The following is a 20241-nucleotide window of genomic DNA, read 5'->3' on the forward strand; positions in this document are numbered from 1 at the left end:
ATATCTGCATGTGGAAACCTGCACGGTATTATTTGGCAGTGAATCTGTCATCTAGAGAGTGAATTTATTGTATTGTAATTCATGGTATTACATTTAGTTTACCTGCATCACAACACATTCTTTATTCAGATTACCAACCTTGGGGATAGATTTAAGTTGTAGGAACAAAAGCGAATGTAAATACCTGTTATAGTGAAGTACGGGCTTGCAAGTAGTGTTTAGTGCAGTATTTCTACTTTAAAGGGTTAGTTCGTTCAAATCACAAAACAACAAGCAAAATCTGAAGTCAGAGATTCGCCACTAATATGTGTAATCTGGGTTTTGAGAAAATGTTAACATATCTGAAGTTGTGTTTGTTGCTTCCAGATGTTTATAGGAGCCTTTCTTTTGAGTTTATTAAATAGAAGGTGTGAATCACAGGAAGAACCCGAGGAGAAGAAACCATAATATCCAGGCTGTTTTAGTCGCACAGGATTAAAAAAGTTCATTTAAAATAAGAAAACACAATATAGGAAGGTGCAACTTTTGTAATCAGGAAGAAACTATACAACGTTCTGCTTCACCGACCAAGATATGACGATTAAAGGCAGAACTCGTACTGAACTGAATAAATGCAGTCAAGATTATATTCATGTGACATTTACAAAAAAAGTCATGAGAAGTGTGATCTATTTTTGTTTCAGTATTTTGCTTGTTAGCAAGAATATAATTCTCATGACATTTTTCTTAATAAATGTATTTTTAAAGTTAGTGAAGGTACAATTAGATGACCTATTCACACTCATTCCAGCTGGTGGCGCTAATGCGTCCTGACGTGGTTTGCCATCCGCCAGTGAAGCCGAAAAGAAGAAGAGGACCTGCAGCTACATTTCTTTACCTCAGACAGGTGGGACAGGATTGCTGTCAACTTTTTTTTTTTAAACAACTCCCATGAATGACAAATGTGCAAAGGTTGTTTTTTTTCCCTGAATATTTTAAATTGCACCACAACAGAACAAAGAGGCACGACTGAAAGAGTAAAACCAAAAACGGAGGTTTGAAATTTGATCTTTAAATTTAATCCTGTGCACCTGCTGCGGTTTTATTCCTTCCCCTCATTACGTGTCTATATTGGTTTTTTATATTTGAGTATTTTTTTTTGCTGTATTTGTTTGTGCTAGATGTCAACAAACTAAACGGGCTAGCTGCAGTTTATGACAGTATCAAAGTCCACAGTTGTCAGTGGGAGATAGTGGGAGATAAATTGGTCTGCTGCGCTGCTCGACTTCAAACAAAGAGCCATTATTTCCAGCCGCCTCACAGCAGACGCACATCGGGACCGAGACGCCTGTAAGGACTCGGAGCTTTGCAGAAAACTACGCAGTTAAAATGTTGAGGAAATCTCTGATAAACGTGGGATTGAGAGCGAGCCGCCAGCAGCAGCAGCAGCAGCAGCGGGAGGGTCTCCAGAGAGTGACCGCGGGACTGACTCCGGGGAGGCATGGGGGCATCCACCGCCGCGACGCAGCCTCCACCAGCACCACCGTGATGGGTGACAGCAAGCTGAAGACCATCGAGGAGTTGGGAGGGCCGAGTTTCATGACCACCTTGTACTGGCTCTTTGTGAAGGGATATTTTCAAACGTCGCAACAATTGCAGGTACGTGGACCTGGACGTCTCCGCGGTTGGAGGAGGGCTGAAGTCTGGGATCTGTTTGGTTTTCCTTTGAACCGTAGTGCTCCCTCCCGGCAGCCCCTCTCCGCTCACCCTGAATCCTGCTGAACTTGGACCAGTGTCAGTGATCACTTCACCCAGATTACACTGTGGTAGGCTTTCTCCCCACGCAAACAGTTCAGGGTTTACAGGATGACATTTTTTTTTATTAATTGCTCTAGGGGCATTTGGATTTTACAGCAGCAGTAAGACGGGGGAAGATCAAATACAGATAAAGATACAATACAATAAAATGCCCATAATGTCAGATAAAATGAACAATAGGAATGTGATAATACTACTTGTAAACAAACAAATGTACATGTTGTGGGGTCTCGGTCTGGTGACTGTTTGCACAAAATAGCGCCTGAAATCCTTCGTCTTGCACCTGAAGGGATGAACTCAGCAGCTCTCCCCCATCTCCAGGAGTGACCTATTTTTTTTAGTCCCTCATCATCCTCGTTTCCACCACGGCCTCCAAACTGTCCAGTCTAAGTCCAACAACAAATGCTGGTCTTCCTCACCGGCTTGTTACGAACCTTGTTTTTAAAAAAAAATTTTTTATCTGAGATTCTACAAAGGAGAGTAAAATGATTTTTAATGGCAGCACTGAAAATAAACTGTCGTGTAACTAATGAAGCCACTCTAAACAGAGCTTCCTGTTTACAGTTAGCCTTCAGTAGAAAGTACTTCTGATGAGAAGCAGTTGGAGGAGATTTAAAAAGGCAAGACGCTGTGGAATATTTGACTACTTTTCTCACTCAGTCACAGATATGACAGTTGGATATTCAGTACATCCGACTAGATGTCAGTGGTGATTTTCAAAGGTGTTCATTTAATCAACAACAAGGACACTGATAAACATTTGTGACCACAGTGCAGCATTATGAAATAGGCAGAGGAGTTAAAGTCCTGCATTTAAAAATCCTACTTAAGTAAAAGTATAGATGTGTTAGCAGCTAAATGTAGTTATTGTTTTAAAGTAAAAGTTCTGCTTTGGTCCCTCTGACTGATATTATTATTATTATTATTATTATTATTATTATTATTATTATTATTATATATGACAATATAAGATCTTTAAAAGTGAAGCATCAGTGTGTCAGCAGCATGTCAGTGTTCTTAGTGATCTTCATATGAAAAGTAACTGAAGCTGTCAGATAAATGTAGTGGAGTAGAAAATCCATTATTTCCCTCTGAACTGTGTACTTCCCACCACCGGAAAACCGGAAAAGTCTTTTATATCCTGCTAAGTGCAGGGGAGTTTGTAGAACGTTTGTCAGTGAAAATGCTCAGCTTGTTTGCAATTTGCCATTTTAGCAAAAAGATAAGATTAAAGTAGATACAGTAGTCTTTTTTTTGTTTGTTTAATCTAGCCTGTCTGGAGAGAAGACATTACACTGATTGTCCTCATGGCTGCACAGACTACAAGCATTCATTAAACTTTTAGTCAGTGCATTGCTGTTTTTTTGGCATGTTTTGGCCCCCCCAAAAAAATTTAATTTTAACGTTGGAATAAGGCAGCGATCCAAACTGCACTTCTTTCATAGAGCTTCAGCGAGCAGTGCCACCAGTATCGCCTAAACATTGCAAACACAGCCCGTGTTTGTTCATGTTAAATATATTGTAGCCCTCTAGTTGTGCAATTATATATACTATTTATGCAGGTGAAAAGTGCACAGTTCTACTAATGACGCTTGTTATTGTTATTCATAGTGGACTAAACCCTTTAAGCATGTATTCTTATGTGAATTGATGTTACACATAGAAATTTAAGCACGGTTGTGCTCATAAGCATCACGTTCTCCTCTTGAGCTTATTGAACGTCAAACAGTCCAGTAACTAACTCACAGTTTTCTTGCTCTCAGATTGAACACAGCAAGATCTACGGTTCCCTGTGGAAGTCCAAATACGGCCCTCTGGTTGTGGTGAACGTGGCCAGCGCCGAGCTGATAGAGCAGGTTCTGAGGCAGGAGGGGAGACACCCGGTCCGGACAGACATGCCCCACTGGAGGAGCTACAGAGAGCTCAGGAACCAGGCCCACGGACCACTGACGGAGTGAGTGAAACATCCCTAAAAAGTACTTATTGTGTTCACATTGAAAAGTATCCTGTATATTTTGCTTGTGTGTTTGGTCACATTATCACTAACGGCTGCATTGAGGGTCAAAGGATAAAGACTTTTTTTTGCTGTGCAGAGTGAGATGAAATTATGATTTGTAATATCAGGGATACATGAATAAAACTGACTTGACTTGAGTCGTCGCACAGAAAACCAGGGGACGGGTGCGGAAATAATCAGTTCGGTGTTTTAACATTCAAATAAATGACTCTTTTCAGCCTTTTTCCCATCAAACACAAAATTTGTGGATGCAGCAGACAATATTGTCAAAAATCACGTAAATCTAAAATTAATACATAATAGACTCAATAAACAGTATATGTATAAGACATGTATACCTTAAAATGAGGCACTCATTTTCTTTCAAGTCTGACTTAAAACAATACTCACTACACTGATATGAACACTGAAATATTTAGTGATCACTGTAACTGTTCCTCCTATCCAGCAGGCAGCGAACTGATCCCCTTCCTCTAATGTAAGAAATGAAGGGAAAAAAAATATACAGCACAAAAAAGCATCAAGATGAATCAAATTCAACAGTCAGACTTGAACAAACTCCCCTTTTCGTGTTATCGTCCTTGATGCGCCTCAGTGAGGAAATAATGTTCCGGGGAACCACGGGGGGAACTTGATACGGAGAAACCTGCAGCTGGCTCGTCCCAGTGGCCTCATTTCTAAAGCGCATGCCACAAAGTCCACAGTTCAGCTCCCAGCTGAGGAGGTCATACCTTTCTCGCTCCTCACGTTTTCTGTTACGTTTGAAAGACACACATACACACACACACACACACACACACACACACACACACACACACACACACACACACACACACGTGATTAGACTGCTGCAGCTTTAAAAAAAAAAAAAAACTTTAAAAAGAAATGTGAATCTGCATTTTAAAGCACTGGTGAATGCCAAAAACATCCCAAGCAATCCGATAATGAGTCATTTATCAGAGTGTCTGTGAAACTGCTGTACCATCAAGTTACTGTTCACTTTGTACTTGCAATGCATAGGACTGCTAACGGCTGCCAGGGTTCATTAACAACACAGAGGGGGAGGGACGAGGACTGAGTCTGGACCTGCAGCTCATTCTTGCCTTTGGCTCACTACAGATATTATCAACAGCTGCATAACAAATCTGAAGGAGCGTACGAGGCAGCGTCTGTGAACCATCGTGTTGAGTAATAGCGGCTTTCCTTCGCTTGTCTTCAGTTCTTGCTGTCAGACTTGTTGCAGCAGCACTCGCCACTGCTGCCAAGCGGTTCCAGAGTGTCTCAGATACTCTCTTTCATACGCATTCAGACATATTTAACATCCGTTAAACAGAAGAAAGAGTACTTCAGGTGTCTGCTCAAGTATTTGTTCTGTCCTGTTTTTTTGGGTGGGATATTTCAATAAACTTCCATTTAAAAAAAAAAAAAGAAAAGAAAAACAACAACAACGTACATTTCTGACTTCCCTACACTGTGATGACCCCTCCTGCCCCCCCAAGGCTGCGTAGGGGAAACTCGGAGGGGGGTAAAATGACTTCCTGTCTAAAAGCTAATGTCCCTTTATTAATCTGGGTTTGCAGGATGGGGGCAAATTGGCAGCGCATCCGCAGAATCTTGAACCCTCGGATGTTGAAGCCCAAACACGTCTCGTCCTACACCAACACCATCAACGAGGTGGTGACGGACTTCATCCACAGAGTGGCCTGGCTGAGGGAGACCAATGGGCAGGGCGTTATGGTCAACGACCTGACTGCAGAACTCTACAAATTTGCTTTTGAAGGTCAGCAGAGAACAAACAAATGGCACGTTTTCATTTAATCGGCTTTGGAAACTTTTAGATACAACATATTCATATATGCATATTACCAAGTAGTCACGGTTTAAGTTTAATGAAAAAAAATAAAGTGCCCACTGTTATACTTCAACAGAACTGGAGTTGAAAATGTTTTGCACTCGGAGCCTGTATATCTGAAGTGTTTTTAGTCCTGTCTATTGTCACAGATGAGATTTGTCAGGCATTCCTTTTTCAAAAGACAAAAAACTTAAGAACAAACCATTAGACATGAATAACAGGCACAAGTTAAGATCATAAAATTTAGACGAGGGGTGTTATTATTACAAGTTTTTGAATTAAAAACTGTAAACCGCAATGCGTCAGCACAGTCAACTTCAGATTTATATTACGTTTGATTGCAACTTTTAATTCCTTTTAAACCTTTTTCTTTATTACGCTCCATTTTGAATGTAAATTACAGGCACGGTAGGTGACACAGAGGAATGCTGTCAGCCTGGTTGCTCTCGTCCACTACTGCAGAGCTCGTTTTGTGGGTGGAGCAGAGAATTAGAGGGCCGTTTGCACATACACCTTTCAGTGTGTGTGTGTGCGTGTGCGTGTGCGTGTGCGTGTGTGTGTGTGTGTGTGTGTGTGTGCTGTCATGCAGGGTGTTGACTTTGAAACAGCCACCGAGTCTTTTGGCCTTGACGGCGGATTAGATACTGATATAAACTCTCGGGCCGATCATTGTACCTTTATGTGATCGAGGAGGAGGTTTAGGCACCTTTGATCGAGGTCATTCCCTGCGTGTGCACTTCTAAAGACACACTGCACGAGCTCTTCGTTCATGTCAGTATTACGAATATGAAGCTACAAGTAGCAGCTAGCTGCAACCCAGAGGTAACAAAATCCACCTGCCAGAACCCCTTTTCTCACTAACATGTTATCTTGGTTGTTTAATCAGCACCCAAAGTGAACTGCAAAAACAACAATGTGTGGGTGTTCCAGACAAGAGGCCTTTTAGCTGGCACCCATTATTCCCAGTCTTTGCACCAAACTATTCTAACATGCCCGTCTTGATGGGCTAATGCTTGTCTCATCAAACCTTTCCAAAACTTCAATCTGTGAGCATATCAAATAACTCATTTACTCTCGGTCTGTTGCTCTTTTACATTGAGAAACTGGTGTCACACGTGAAGAATGAAACCCAGAGGCCCTGTTCAGACCTGGCTTTGACATGTGTCCCGGGTGATCCGATCACACTTCCCTGATCTACATGCAAAAAAAACACGCAGATCCTGTAAATATACACATTAGGATGTACAGAAAAAGAGAGGAGGGGAGTCGACAGGTATTGAACACAATGAGACATCCTTGCTCACTCCAACTTCATGTTAATCCTCCATCAATTACACATTTATTATTTATTTCACGTTTGTAAATGTCTGAACCCTAGAGTTTATAATTCACAACCTGAACCGTGTGGGACTTGACCCAATCATGTTGGTTTAGGCTGAGATTGTGTAATTATTCCAGGGAGTTTGAGAGGGTCAGGCTCTGCGCTACAGTGGATAAATGAACTGTGTGAGGGGGCGGAGCTCTCACAACAGCTGTGGGTCTGATTTGTGTCAAAAATTACACACGAGGTAAAGTTAAAAAAAAAAAAAACCAAAAAACCAGAAGGCTTTGATGAAACAAACGTCAGGTTGATGGAGAGTGTTTTTAGTCAGTTTGCAGGAAATCTCAGATTTTCTGTACAGTTCACTTCTAATTTTTTTCCATTGAAAGTTATCTTTGTTGCTTATTTCGAGGCCGTCAGATGAGTAGTTGGTCCTTCAGTGTGAGCGAGGACTTGTCCGTATGCGTCCCACCCCCGTCTGAATGTGGTCAGATCAGATCTCAATGTGTCCTCAATGCGTCCTGGATGTGTTCACATCTGCACTTTAATCTCACCACTTGTGATTGGATCGCCCAGGATGCATGTTGCCTGATGTGAACACGCTCATTCCCACATTTGTCTGCATACTTTTAACCTGGTTTGATCTCATTCCTTAATATCAGTGAAGAATAATACGGAACACCCTCTCCTGCGTCAATATTAGAAATGGTTTTTCCGGTTTGGTGTAGAGCTGCATGTTAGGTTTTGTCACCTAACAATCACTGTCGACTGTCTCCGGGGATTTTGTGGCAGAATGGGACAAATTCCTGCAGCCAGGATCAGAACAGCCTCCAGGATTTTATAGCAGCAGATGAATGGCCGTGGGTTTCGAATATGATGTTCAGCTTTCACTTGTGGGTGCAATATTAAGGTGTCCACATGGTTATAAAGGGTTCAGTTTCAATTCAATTTTAATATATTCATTTCTCAAGGGAATAATTTAAGCAGCTCTGCTAAACTGATCAACGTGTCTGGGGAAAAAAAATAACTCCCCTGTCTTCTTGAAATTTTCATCATTTTGTATTTTAAAGCTGTAAAAGTTTCGATATTATACTAACAGCATAATCATTTTGTTTTCAAATGCAGGGATCTGCTCAGTGTTGTTTGAGACCCGGATGGGCTGCATGAACGAGGTGGTGCCCGAGGAAACCCAGAAGTTCATCACCTCTGTCGGGGAAATGTTCCGACTCTCCCCGATCGTCATCCTCCTCCCCAGGTCCCTGTGGCCCTACGTGCCTTTCTGGAAACAGTTTGTCGCAACCTGGGATCATCTCTTCAAAGTCGGTGAGCGACATTCATCTTAAGCGGTGAATAAAAGTGTTGCATGTTTCAGGTCATTTTCTTACAGAAAGAAGGAAGCTCATTTGGCCATGTTCATTGTTTTCAGTAAAGTTTTTAATTTACTTTTAAAATGTACCCCCTTTTCTTTCCCCTTTTATAAAATCTCTGAAGTCATTTGAAGAATGACAGAACATATTGTTTTACACTGTAAGACAAGCTCACAGTCTATATGTCTCAGGCATTTTTTTTTAAATATTGGATACATATTTTGAAACTTAAAAAAACCTGAAAATATTCATCATTCACGCTTTTTTAACGTAAACTTGTTTAGTGACTGCCTGAGACAACACAGCAGAATTATATAAAAAAAGGAAAATATCTGCTCTTCAACTGCATTTCCATTGAAAAATAATGAAATCATTAATTACCATCTGTTTGTTCACAAAATTCATTAAAGTTTCAAGAGTCTGATTATTAATTTTTATTCTTGTAAATAAAATCAAAGAAAACCAATTTACAAATATCAAAATTGAACTGAATTTGTTGTTAAGGAGCTAAAAATTTGCAAATATACTCCAAATGGAAAAGTAAATAAATAATATATAAACAAAATCCTAGAAACATATGGAAACATCAAACATGGTTTAATATTCAGTTTTAAGATTAGTTGAAGCTGACTGTTTGCTCTTAATGTACAGATATTTAGAGATAATCCTGCTTCATAAATAAAGGAAGCTTTAATTAGCTGTAAGACATGAATATACCTTTGTTATTGTCTTTCTTCTGGAAGGTTTTTAAACTTGCATCAGAAAATGAGGACCTTGTTAGTGACAGAGTTGGAACAATGTTACTAGAGCTCAGGCTTCACTATCAAATCATTCACGGTCAACAGAGTCTGCTGACTCTCTCACAGGACAAAGTCCATTGTTTGGGTCCTGCTGCCCTCACGTCCATGTCAGTGTCTGAACAGGATCCCTCACAGAGGCTCTCTTCCTCCATCTAGCGGGCAAAAGGGTGAAATGTGTCTCCTCCCATTTGAAACAAATAAGATGAAATGAATGTTCTCTTGTGTCTCACAGCTGAGGAGTTGGTGAAGAAGAAAGTGGAGGAGATCCAGGCGAACGTGCACCAGGGCCAGAGCGTGGAGGGAGCGTACCTCACTCACCTGCTGCTCAGCGATCAGATGACCGTCACAGAGATCCTGGGCAGCATCACCGAACTCCTGCTGGCGGGAGTCGACACCGTGAGTGTTTACACACTTTTTATTTTCTGTCAGTAACACAAGCACACGGCCTCAGTGTAGTTTACTAGGCCAGACAACTCAAGTTGTCAAAGATGTAGACAAGACAAAGATGAGATCAGGACATGATTTTGAATTACTAAACCAACTGTGCTTAACCACAAGAAGGCCGATCTGCTCTGCATATAACATGAGCCTGTCATTAAGTACAATACAGGTAATAGACTGTGCTCGCTAGACTGATCTCTGTAATTTCCCAGTCATTTAGTCACAGTAGTTTAGGGGATTATAATATCTCATTCTGTTTGTTTTCAAATTTTGCTGACTTTTTTTTAATTTTTAAATAAAGTATTGCTCTGGAATTTTACTGCTTTTTAGAATTAGAGTCATTACATTTGCCAATTTTACTAATTGATTTAGTGGTAATACTTTAATGGAGTCACATGGTATATAAATACTTATCCCATCACACACACGGCTTTAATTATCAGTCAGAAGGCAGATCCTTCAATTAACATCTCTTCTTTAAAAAGTTTCATCATTGATTAGACATGCTTGTTAACAGAGTTATCAACAAATTAGTCTCTCCTACTTCCTCTCCAATATACATTACTTCAACTCATCAGCACAAATAAATTTCATTTAAAGATGATTAAAAACACATGATGCATTCCTGCCCAGTAACGAGTGAAAACCACAAACTTTTAGCCTGATCTCAAATACAAAAATCTCAAATTCTGGATGATATGATCAAAGAATTTGTATCAGTATTTTGTGATATTCTGACATCTTCAATGTATTCATAGTATTTTCTTTTTTGCATGACTAAGCCTTTTTATAGGTTTATAAAGGTGTATTCTGCTGTCAGGAGTACGTAGAATATAATTACATTTTAATGTCATCAATGTCACTCAAATCCATCAGTTCCAGCAGATTATTTTTTAACAACAAAACCAACACCCACTCTGAATCTTTAGGGTTATTAAAATATGCCTTCATCAAACAAATGTGTTCATTTAGTAAAATAATGTCCAGTGTCAAGCAATAATCTACAGTTTCCTGCTGTCTATTCAACTTAACTTTCCAGTGAGTTACAGCAACAGACTCCTAATGATGGACAGTTCATCTTCAATCATCTCAAACATTGCGGGGACCATCATCTTAATTCACAACGCATCTTTTTCCGTCACCAAAATGTCTTTCCCGGCGAGATATCAAAATAAGATTTGTATCGTTCATCATGTAGTGTAGGTCTACATTGACATATAGCTTTTCAAATGTAATAAATCAAACACAAAGCTTCAACTCCAGCCCCGTTTGAGCCTTCACATGTTAGGGTGAGGAGAGTTTGAAGTGGGTGCAGACGCTGAAACATGAACGTTACAGTTTGCGTTCCTCTCTGTGATGCAGACCTCCAACACGATCTCGTGGTCTCTGTACCACCTGGCGAAGGAGCCAGAGATCCAAGAGCAGCTATACCAGGAGGTGATCGGTGTTTGCCCCGGAGACAAGGTGCCGACCAGCAGCGACATCGCTCAGATGCCGTACCTGAAGGCCATCATCAGAGAGACGCTGCGGTGAGAGGAACTCTTCTGTGCCCTTCTACCTTTGATCAGCAACACATCTTAAGTCATCGGCTGCATGAAAGTGTGACGAGATTCACTTAAAGGAATACTTTATACATTTATTTACATTCTAACTGACAGATGAGAACATTAATACTACAAAGCTGAAGATAGCTGATGGTTGGCTCAGCACACAGCAGAGACTTGGCTCTGTGCAGCTATCAAGAAAACTAGATGTAATTAATAAAATCCTTTAATAAGAAGTGCAAAAGTCCACAAGTTAAAGGCCTTTTGTAGCTTACTACACTGGGAGACAACTACTGAACGTAGGCTGGCTAAATAAATGAAAACCTCACATGAAACCAAATGAAAAAAATATATAAATTGGTATCTGCTGCTGCCCTGCACACTGGGACACTTTTCAGTAAACGTTTAAGGGGTGCATTTGTCTGTTTTTATGTTTGTGTAATGCAATTGCCAAGTATTTACAATGGAAAGGAGTTAAAACCTGCTTAAAAAGTTGCTAAATGTTGCCAGATGATGTCATGTGCTAGTGCTGTCTGTGCTCACAAGTACTGTATTTTGATACAGCCGAATTCCCAATGAAGCTGTTCTTAGTTATATATTTTTCTATTTCTGTTGTCAGACAACGAGACGCGTATAAAATGGTGACAGAAACGTGGCCCATTAAGACTTCATGTTGACCAGAACTCACTTCCAAGCTGCTGCTCTGCACTGCTTAAATTCAGATTTTATAACTACAGCGTCATCTGAAGAAAAAAAACAACAACAACATATTTTAAAGGCAACAATCGTGCTGTTTTCAGCTACATTTACATGTACAATGATCTCTGTGAAAGTTAGAGGGGACAGAATATCTTTCTTTTTTTGTTCCCTCACACGGCCTCTCTGCTTTCCCTGAACAGGGTAGACGCAGAGAAACATTAACAAGTGGTTCAGTTGTCCTTGGTTTCAAGTTGAGCTCATTGTGCCCACTTTGCATAAGTGTTTTGCAGAGGGGGACATTCAAGATAGTACATCTATTTTTATGTCATTGAAAAATTCATGTTTCGAAGCTGAACAGACTCTGATGAATGGCTGCTTTTGCTGAACAAACAGATGAACGTTGTGTTGACACCTTACTGTGTTTTGTGGTCACCAGGCTGTATCCAGTGGTGCCAGGAAACGCCCGCCTCACTGTTGAAAATGAGATTGTGGTGGGAGATCATCTCTTTCCAAAGAAGGTGAGACTCGTGTCAGGCTGGTGGCACAATTCTCAGAAAATTCTTAGTTGTGACGTTTCCTAAGAATCTCCCCTTAAAGTTAGTAGAATCTTGTGAAGATAAAAGTTATTCATAAACCATCTTAACCCTTAAAAGAGCTCCGAAGATGAAAAACTGTTGGGAGCAGGGAGGAGGACTTTTAAGAGGCTTAAGAATTTCTTACGCAGCGGAGAAAATTGCAGAAGTACAGCGATGTCAGAGAAATATTCTTCAAACACTGAATGACGGCACGATAATAAAACACCACAAATGATATCGTGCAGGGGTGATGTTTGTGGTCGATTGAGACGCTCATTTCTCCCACTTAACACAATAACAGCAGAAATGAAAGTGATCGCAGCGTGAAGACATTTGATGACTGAAAAAATATCTGGAGTCTGTTTCAACCTTCGTCAGCAGCGATCACACGAAGAAAAAGGGTTTTCATTGGCACGCAGCTCATTTTGTTTCCACTGGATGTCACTGTCCATTCTCTGCCCTTTCTCACCAAGGGATTTTGTTTTTTGTTTTTGGATCGACCAATCACATCTTTTAAAACTCGGTCGACGGACCACACCTCCTCACTAAGATAAGGGATTCTTTTCCCTGCTCGGAGTTGCTCTGAGAAGTTTCCTAAATCACTCCTTAGCTAAGAGTCCTGGCTGAAACCTTTTTAATCCAGGTTAGGAGCTCTTAGATTAGGGGGAGTTCAACGCGGCCCCTGGACTCTTAATACTAAGGGTTGTGCTGTTTATACGGCACACTTTTAGGTCCGACACCACAAAGTCCTTCACAATAAAAGACAGAAGCACGACATATAATACAGACACAGTATACAGTGGGGCAAAAAAGTATTTAGTCAGCCACCAATTGTGCAAGTTCTCCCACTTAAAAAGATGAGAGATGCCTGTAATTTTCATCATAGGTACACTTCAACTATGAGAGACAAAATGAGAAAAAAAATTCCTGAAAATCACATTGTCTGATTTTTAAAGAATATATTTGCAAATTATGGTGGAAAATAAGTATTTGGTCAATAACAAAAGTTCATCTCAATACTTTGTTATATACCCTTTGTTGGCAATGACAGAGGTCAAACGTTTTCTGTAAGTCTTCACAAGTTTTTCACACCCTGTTGCTGGTATTTTGGCCCATTCCTCCATGCAGATCTCCTCTAGAGCAGTGATGTTTTGGGGCTGTCGCTGGGCAACACGGACTTTCAACTCCCTCCACAGATTTTCTATGGGGTTGGGATCTGGAGACTGGCTAGGCCACTCCAGGACCTTGAAATGCTTCTTACGAAGCCACTCCTTCGTTGCCCGGGCGGTGTGTTTGGGATCATTGTCATGCTGAAAGACCCAGCCACGTTTCATCTTCAATGCCCTTGCTGATGGAAGGAGGTTTTCACTCAAAATCTCACGATACATGGCCCCATTCATTCTTTCCTTTACACGGATCAGTCGTCCTGGTCCCCTTGCAGAAAAACAGCCCCAAAGCATGATGTTTCCACCCCCATGCTTCACAGTAGGTATGGTGTTCTTCGGATGCAACTCGGCATTCTTTCTCCTCCAAACACGACGAGTTGAGTTTTTACCAAAAAGTTCTATTTTGGTTTCATCTGACCATATGACATTCTCCCAATCCTCTTCTGGATCATCCAAATGCTCTCTGGCAAACTTCAGACGGGCCTGGACATGTACTGGCTTAAGCAGGGGGACACGTCTGGCACTGCAGGATTTGAGTCCCTGGCGGCGTAGTGTGTTACTGATGGTAGCCTTTGTTACTTTGGCCCCAGCTCTCTGCAGGTCATTCACCAGATCCCCCCGTGTGGTTCTGGGATTTTTGTTCACCGTTCTTGTGATCATTTTGGCCCCACGGGGTGAGATCTTGCGTGGAGCCCCAGATTGAGGGAGATTATCAGTGGTCTTGTATGTCTTCCATTTTCTAATAATTGCTCCCACAGTTGATTTCTTCACACCAAGCTGCTTACCTATTGCAGATTCAGTCTTCCCAGCCTGGTGCAGGTCTACAATTTTGTTTCTGGTGTCCTTTGACAGCTCTTTGGTCTTGGCCATAGTGGAGTTTGGAGTGTGACTGTTTGAGGTTGTGGACAGGTGTCTTTTATACTGATAACAAGTTCAAACAGGTGCCATTAATACAGGTAACGAGTGGAGGACAGAGGAGCCTCTTAAAGAAGAAGTTACAGGTCTGTGAGAGCCAGAAATCTTGCTTGTTTGTAGGTGGCCAAATACTTATTTTACCAAGGAATTTACCAATTAATTCATTAAAAATCCTACAATGTGATTTCCTGGATTCTTTCCCCCCATTCTGTCTCTCATAGTTGAAGTGTACCGATGATGAAAATTACAGGCGTCTCTCATCTTTTTAAGTGGGAGAACTTTCACAATTGGTGGCTGACTAAATACTTTTTGCCCCACTGTAAGAGTTATGAAGACATTTCCACTGATGGTCATCATCGAGGTAAAGTGCAGCTGTTCTCTGTCTTTCTCTCAGACGCTGTTCCACCTGTGCCACTACGCTGTGTCCTACGATGAGAACATCTTCCCCGACCCCCACACCTTCCTGCCGCAGCGCTGGCTGCGAGGAGTCGAGGATAAGTCCAAGCAGCACCCGTTCGGGTCCGTGCCGTTCGGTTTTGGGATCCGGGCGTGTCTCGGTCGGCGGGTGGCCGAGCTTGAGATGTACCTCCTCCTGTCCAGGGTAAGAACGTCTGATCCTGGTGCTGATGTTGCTCTGTGTCTGCTGCACGCCGTTGCTGTGGCTGCCAATGCGTTTCCTGCTAAGACTCACCGGGCACAGCTTCCATGCTCACACGAGCCATTAGAAGAGGGTTGATTTGGACAGAAAGCGTTTTTCTGTAATCGTCACACCTCAGCAATATGAGTTCAACCGAAGAAAAACTAGTTTTCCATCATGGAACTTGTTTCTTTCCACTGTGTTTCTGTTGGTAATGCCAGTCATAAGCCCAAAGTTATTATTCAGCAGTGGATCTTAACTTAATGCTAAACAGTTTCAGCCCTTAGTTCTGGCAGCCATTGTCTTTTTTTCTCCTTTCACATCTCACTAAACATTCACATTGTTCTGGGCAGCACCGGTTGTTTCAGATCTTCTCATTTTCATATTTGAGGTAGTCAAAGTGTCACGGTTTAAAAAGTTGTCGTGATTCTCAGCATGTTTTACGTTAAGTATGTGACCATGATTGTTTTGAAGGTTAATTCCGTTGGTAAAGAAAAGGGGTGACATGGTGCAGTATATATGTTTGATTCTGCTGCAGCACAACTGTCACAATCAACGGCACTATCTCGTGCGAGCGTGGACGCTGACCAATCGTGTCGCTTGAACGCTACAGTGTCTCTTAGGAAGAAAATCGGTGGGATCCATGACAACACTGCTGGATGTGTAAATAAGAAACTTATCTACTGACACAACGGTATACTGTAAATCATTTTATATCACATGCAATTGGGTAATTAGGTTCTATAATGCACAAACGTATTTTTATAAGCTTATGTTTTTTTGATGTGTTTTAGAAGGTACACTGTTGTTGTGTTCATATGTTGGTCTTTTCTGTTTTTCTTCATTACTTTTCTTCACTTTGTTCACATTTTAAATCATTGTAATTATTGACTCCTGAAGCAGCCAGAGCAGCAGCTTTCACCCCTGTGGACTGAACAAGGCAAACACCTTCCTCTGTTTTCACTTCCAGGAAATCACTTTTTTTTTCTTTTTTTTTTTTTTAGCTGCCTTTAGAGAGCAGTGTTGAACTGTCCAACCAGTTTGCAGCGCTCTGTCCCTTTTTCTTTTGTTCAGTCTCGTCATGTGGATGGATCCAAACAGCCATATTACTTTGGGCTTGAGTCATCTCAGCCAAACCCTCACAGTCATAAAACGGTCAGCTGGTGAGCAGTTCGGAGTCGACTTGCATAAATAGATATAATTCTTGTTGAACGTTATTCTTTCTCCTTCCTGTTGAAGTTGATAAAGGGCTACGAGGTGAGGCCGGATCCAGCAGGAGTCACAGTGAAGCCCATCACCAGAACGCTGCTGTGCCCCGCCACACCGATCAACCTCCAGTTCCTGGACAGAAGAGCTGAGGAGGAGGCGCCGCCAGCGACGGCCGGACTTTCTCTGTGAGCTGTTTTTGGTATTCACACGGTGTTACCGTCCTGTCACCAAGCACTTGTTGACACAGCGTTCACATCACGAGCACTGGCAGGAATGCACCCAAACTGTGATGCAGACTACAAACTGTAGGCGGAGGTGGTAGGTTGCAAAGTATAGTGCAATGTAACAGATGTAGAATAATAGCAGCCTTCACTTTTATGTCATTTAAACAAATCCATACTTGTAGTGTTGAACTAACTTGTATATTAATATGAAGTCATACCATTGTGTTTTTGTACATACAGAAAAAAAAGATTTTAAGTTTTTATAACTGATTTTTTTTTATAATTTAGATTACACTGTGTAATTATTATAGAGAAATAACATAATATCTGAGATGTTTGAACAGACTGTAACAACACAAGCTCATTAAAGAGGTTTGAGACTCGTTCCAACATTAAAAGTTACATCCTGGGTTTGAATCTTCACCAAATGTCAGCCTCATTTCTCCTGATGTTTTATCTAATAAACGTAGAAATATTAAGTGCACGGCTAATTCTCTGATTTCATTTGTGAGATGAAAATCTGTGTTCCATCCAAATGACTAATTCTTACCAGGTTTTGATTAAATAGTGATAAATATAAACTCAGTCACTATGCAGACCAGGATTCACCTCATTTTTCAGCGCCACGTTCATCAATGAGGACCTTCCAGCAAATTCAGCCCGAGAGCAGAAAGTCTTCAAGAACCCCGAAGTTTCATCACAGGTTCTGCAGGTGACTCTTGAAACTGTTGGTGTCGACGTTTTATGTGCCTACAATCAGAAGGAGGCGTGTCAGGGAAAAGCCTCTGCTGTCCAAAACGGAACATTAAAGCACAACCACAGTTTGCCTATGAACATAAAGACAAAGACGAGGCTTTTTAGGATAACATGCTGCTGACAGACAAATCAAAGGCCAAAGTAACGGGACATGATTGGTGCAGACCAGTCAACCTCAAACCAGCTTCCTTTGGGCTCCATACAAGGTCATTTCACTCCCGTTGTGTTGTTATTGTCAGTGTTTGGTACATTAGTAGACTAATGCTGCTCTCTTGTGGACTCTTAAAGCATTATATAATTTTCCATTATGCTAATTTAAACCTTATACATTTGTTTATTTTCTTCATTATGGACAATTCACATGAACTAAAACAATACTTTTAGAGACCATGGATAAATCCTATAGTCACCCTGAAATGACCAGACAAGCGTTTACTTCCTGCGTCAGGACTCTGAGGTTGAAGTGTTGATGACTCATTAACATAACTCTGTGATAGTTATTACCACCTCCAGTAGCTGCTCTAAAAATGTCAAATGCTAAACCTTCAATTCATGACACAAAGTCATGACTAAATCACTAAATGTCACAGGACCATGACTGCTTGGACTTGTTTTTGTGATCTACAACAGATAATATCAGATTGTACAACTAGCCTTTTTGCTTTCCCCAAGAAACTTCATTTATGAGCCACAACACGAGAGTTTAGTTTGTACAATCTGTGCTTCTGTTTCCGGGCATGAAAGTCCTCAATAAATGTCTCCAAACCCACCGTGTAATTAGGATAAATGTAACAAAGTGGATCAGGAAGTTCTCAAATTCATCTCATCACATGACCTCATAGTAGGAATGAAGATCATTTAACTAAAAAATAAATAAATATATATAAATAAATATATATAAATAAATATATATAAATAAATTATAAATTATATTTATATGAATATATATATATATATATATATATATATATATTCCGGTTCATAGTTTGCATAACTGAGCTGTTGCCTGTCCCACATATTTCTGTTGATTTTAGGGGAAAGTATTTACATTTGAAAGTGATTTGCTTCACGTTGTCAGCTTTGTAAAGCTGTCGGGGTTTTTGGTGGTGTAAACTGATAACTAGTGACCAGATCAGCAGCTGTTGGTGTTTGTTTCTGTCACGTAGAGCCCAGAGGACACTTGGGGCTCACTTGAGTAAACGTCACTTCTCATCAGTCGCAGCAGATGAGTCTGACCACAGTCACAGTCGTGACAAAGAGAATGAGCAGGAGAACCTACACGTACAAAAATATTACATCTAAAAATGTAATTTTATTGTGTTTTTCTGGTATGATGTCTTGGTAGTTTACAGAAAGCAACAGAAATGACAGGTCTGTAGTGTGTGTTCAGGCTGCCAGGTGAATTTTTCTTTGCTTCAAAAAACGTCATATTATCTATTTACACACGAATTAGACAGGTGGGTTGGCACTGAGATTTGAACTCGTGACCTTAATATGGTTGAAATCTGGGTTACAACCCTTTCTTATTGTTTTTAACCAGTTGACTGTTGGTCAGGGACCTTTGAACCCTTCATTGTAGATGCAGTGAACGTTTTTGTGGAGGTGCTCACAGACAGCTGGAGCGGACAACTGATGTTGCGTTGCCTGTAGGTGTCCAGTTTTCTGTTGAAGCCATCAAACGGGGGTCAGTGGACAGCCAGAGAAAGATCAAAGACAACATCCCCACACACACACACACACACACACACACACACATTTATGACCACTGGTGCCCTGGAGCCATTGCCATGACAACTGAGAAAGTAGGAGGAGGTGGGGGGGGGGGGGGTGCAGTTGAAAGCTGAAGTGGAGCTTGAGATCTGATTGTTTTGTCGAACAATTGGAGGTTTTCTGAATTGTTTTTTGGTTTGCTGCTTTTGACCGAATGTCAAACAGTTTCCAACATTGACAAGAGAGATGTAGGTAAAATGAGAAAATAATGTGAAAAAAAAACCCCACTTAAATATTGGCAGTTGCCCACATTTAATATTTCTAAATCAGAAAAAACAAATAATCTATACTTACAGGGGAAAAAAATGTCACTGTTTGTATTGTCACGTCAAATGTCACATTTGTTACAAAAAGTAAGTGAGTATTTTCCTTGTTTGCTTCTTATGTTTCTGTCCCACTATAACATTGTATTTTTTACTCAACTATTGTCACAGTAGCTGACATCTAAATTCAAGTTGGATTAGTTGGGATTTCACCTTGAAAAAATTACCAGTTTATAAAACATAACGAAAGTGAAAACTATGTGTAAACTATAAAGCCATACATAGACTAGTCCTGGGCTACATGTCCCTATTTCATCAGATCATGATGAGACTACATTTCATCTATTATTTTGGAAAACGGTAATATCGTTATATGACATAAGTGTCTTTTCTTGGTTTTAAACGCTGCGTTACAGTAAAATTATGTAATTTTGTCAATTTACCAAACTTTTCTAGTTGTTCTATTATTTGTCTTTACCCACTCACTTATTATATCTACATTATTAATGATTATTTATCAAATCTCATTATGTAAACCTTTTGTGAAAGCACCAATAGTCCATACAATCCCTACAATACTGCAATATCAAGTTTTAAATTTTAAAAAAATATATTTTTTAATCAGTAATAGTGATATTAGATTTAGTCTGTATCACCCAGCCTTGTGTCAACCAAATACAGGCATCTGTAAAAAAAAAAAAAAGAAAAAAAAAAAAGGCAGTAACATGTAGGGCTATCTATAATTTATACAATGAATGGGCCATTTTTATTTTTGAGAGTTTGAATGCAGGGTTTATACTTGTAACACAGGTAATGTTTCAACACTGTCATATTTACATCTATCTGAAGACCATTTTCATGATTAATAACTCAACTGATTTGAAATGA

At 40.4% G+C, this 20241-nt stretch overlaps 1 protein-coding gene across 2 annotated transcripts; it reads left to right on the top strand.

The window, feature by feature from the left end:
* The first annotated feature begins 841 nt into the window (after positions 1-841).
* Positions 842-17043, top strand: cyp27a3 (cytochrome P450 family 27 subfamily A member 3). 2 transcript variants are annotated; one of them, XM_069154976.1, is made up of 9 exons: positions 842-886; positions 3561-3751; positions 5395-5594; positions 8113-8310; positions 9387-9550; positions 10958-11124; positions 12275-12356; positions 14889-15095; positions 16371-17043. In XM_069154976.1, exons 2-9 carry the CDS (start codon positions 3693-3695, stop codon positions 16527-16529), a joined length of 1236 nt encoding a protein of 411 aa, XP_069011077.1. In that variant the 5' UTR covers positions 842-886; positions 3561-3692; the 3' UTR covers positions 16530-17043. The 2 variants fall into 2 exon arrangements, with proteins under 2 accessions (XP_069011077.1, XP_069011076.1); XM_069154975.1 differs by lacking the exon at positions 842-886 and adding an exon at positions 893-1638.
* The last annotated feature ends 3198 nt before the right edge of the window (positions 17044-20241 follow it).

The sequence above is a fragment of the Embiotoca jacksoni genome, unplaced genomic scaffold (genome assembly GCF_022577435.1).
Source record: "Embiotoca jacksoni isolate LCO1_2020_lvr unplaced genomic scaffold, fEmbJac1.0.p SCAF_2, whole genome shotgun sequence".
NCBI lineage: Eukaryota > Metazoa > Chordata > Actinopteri > Embiotocidae > Embiotoca > Embiotoca jacksoni.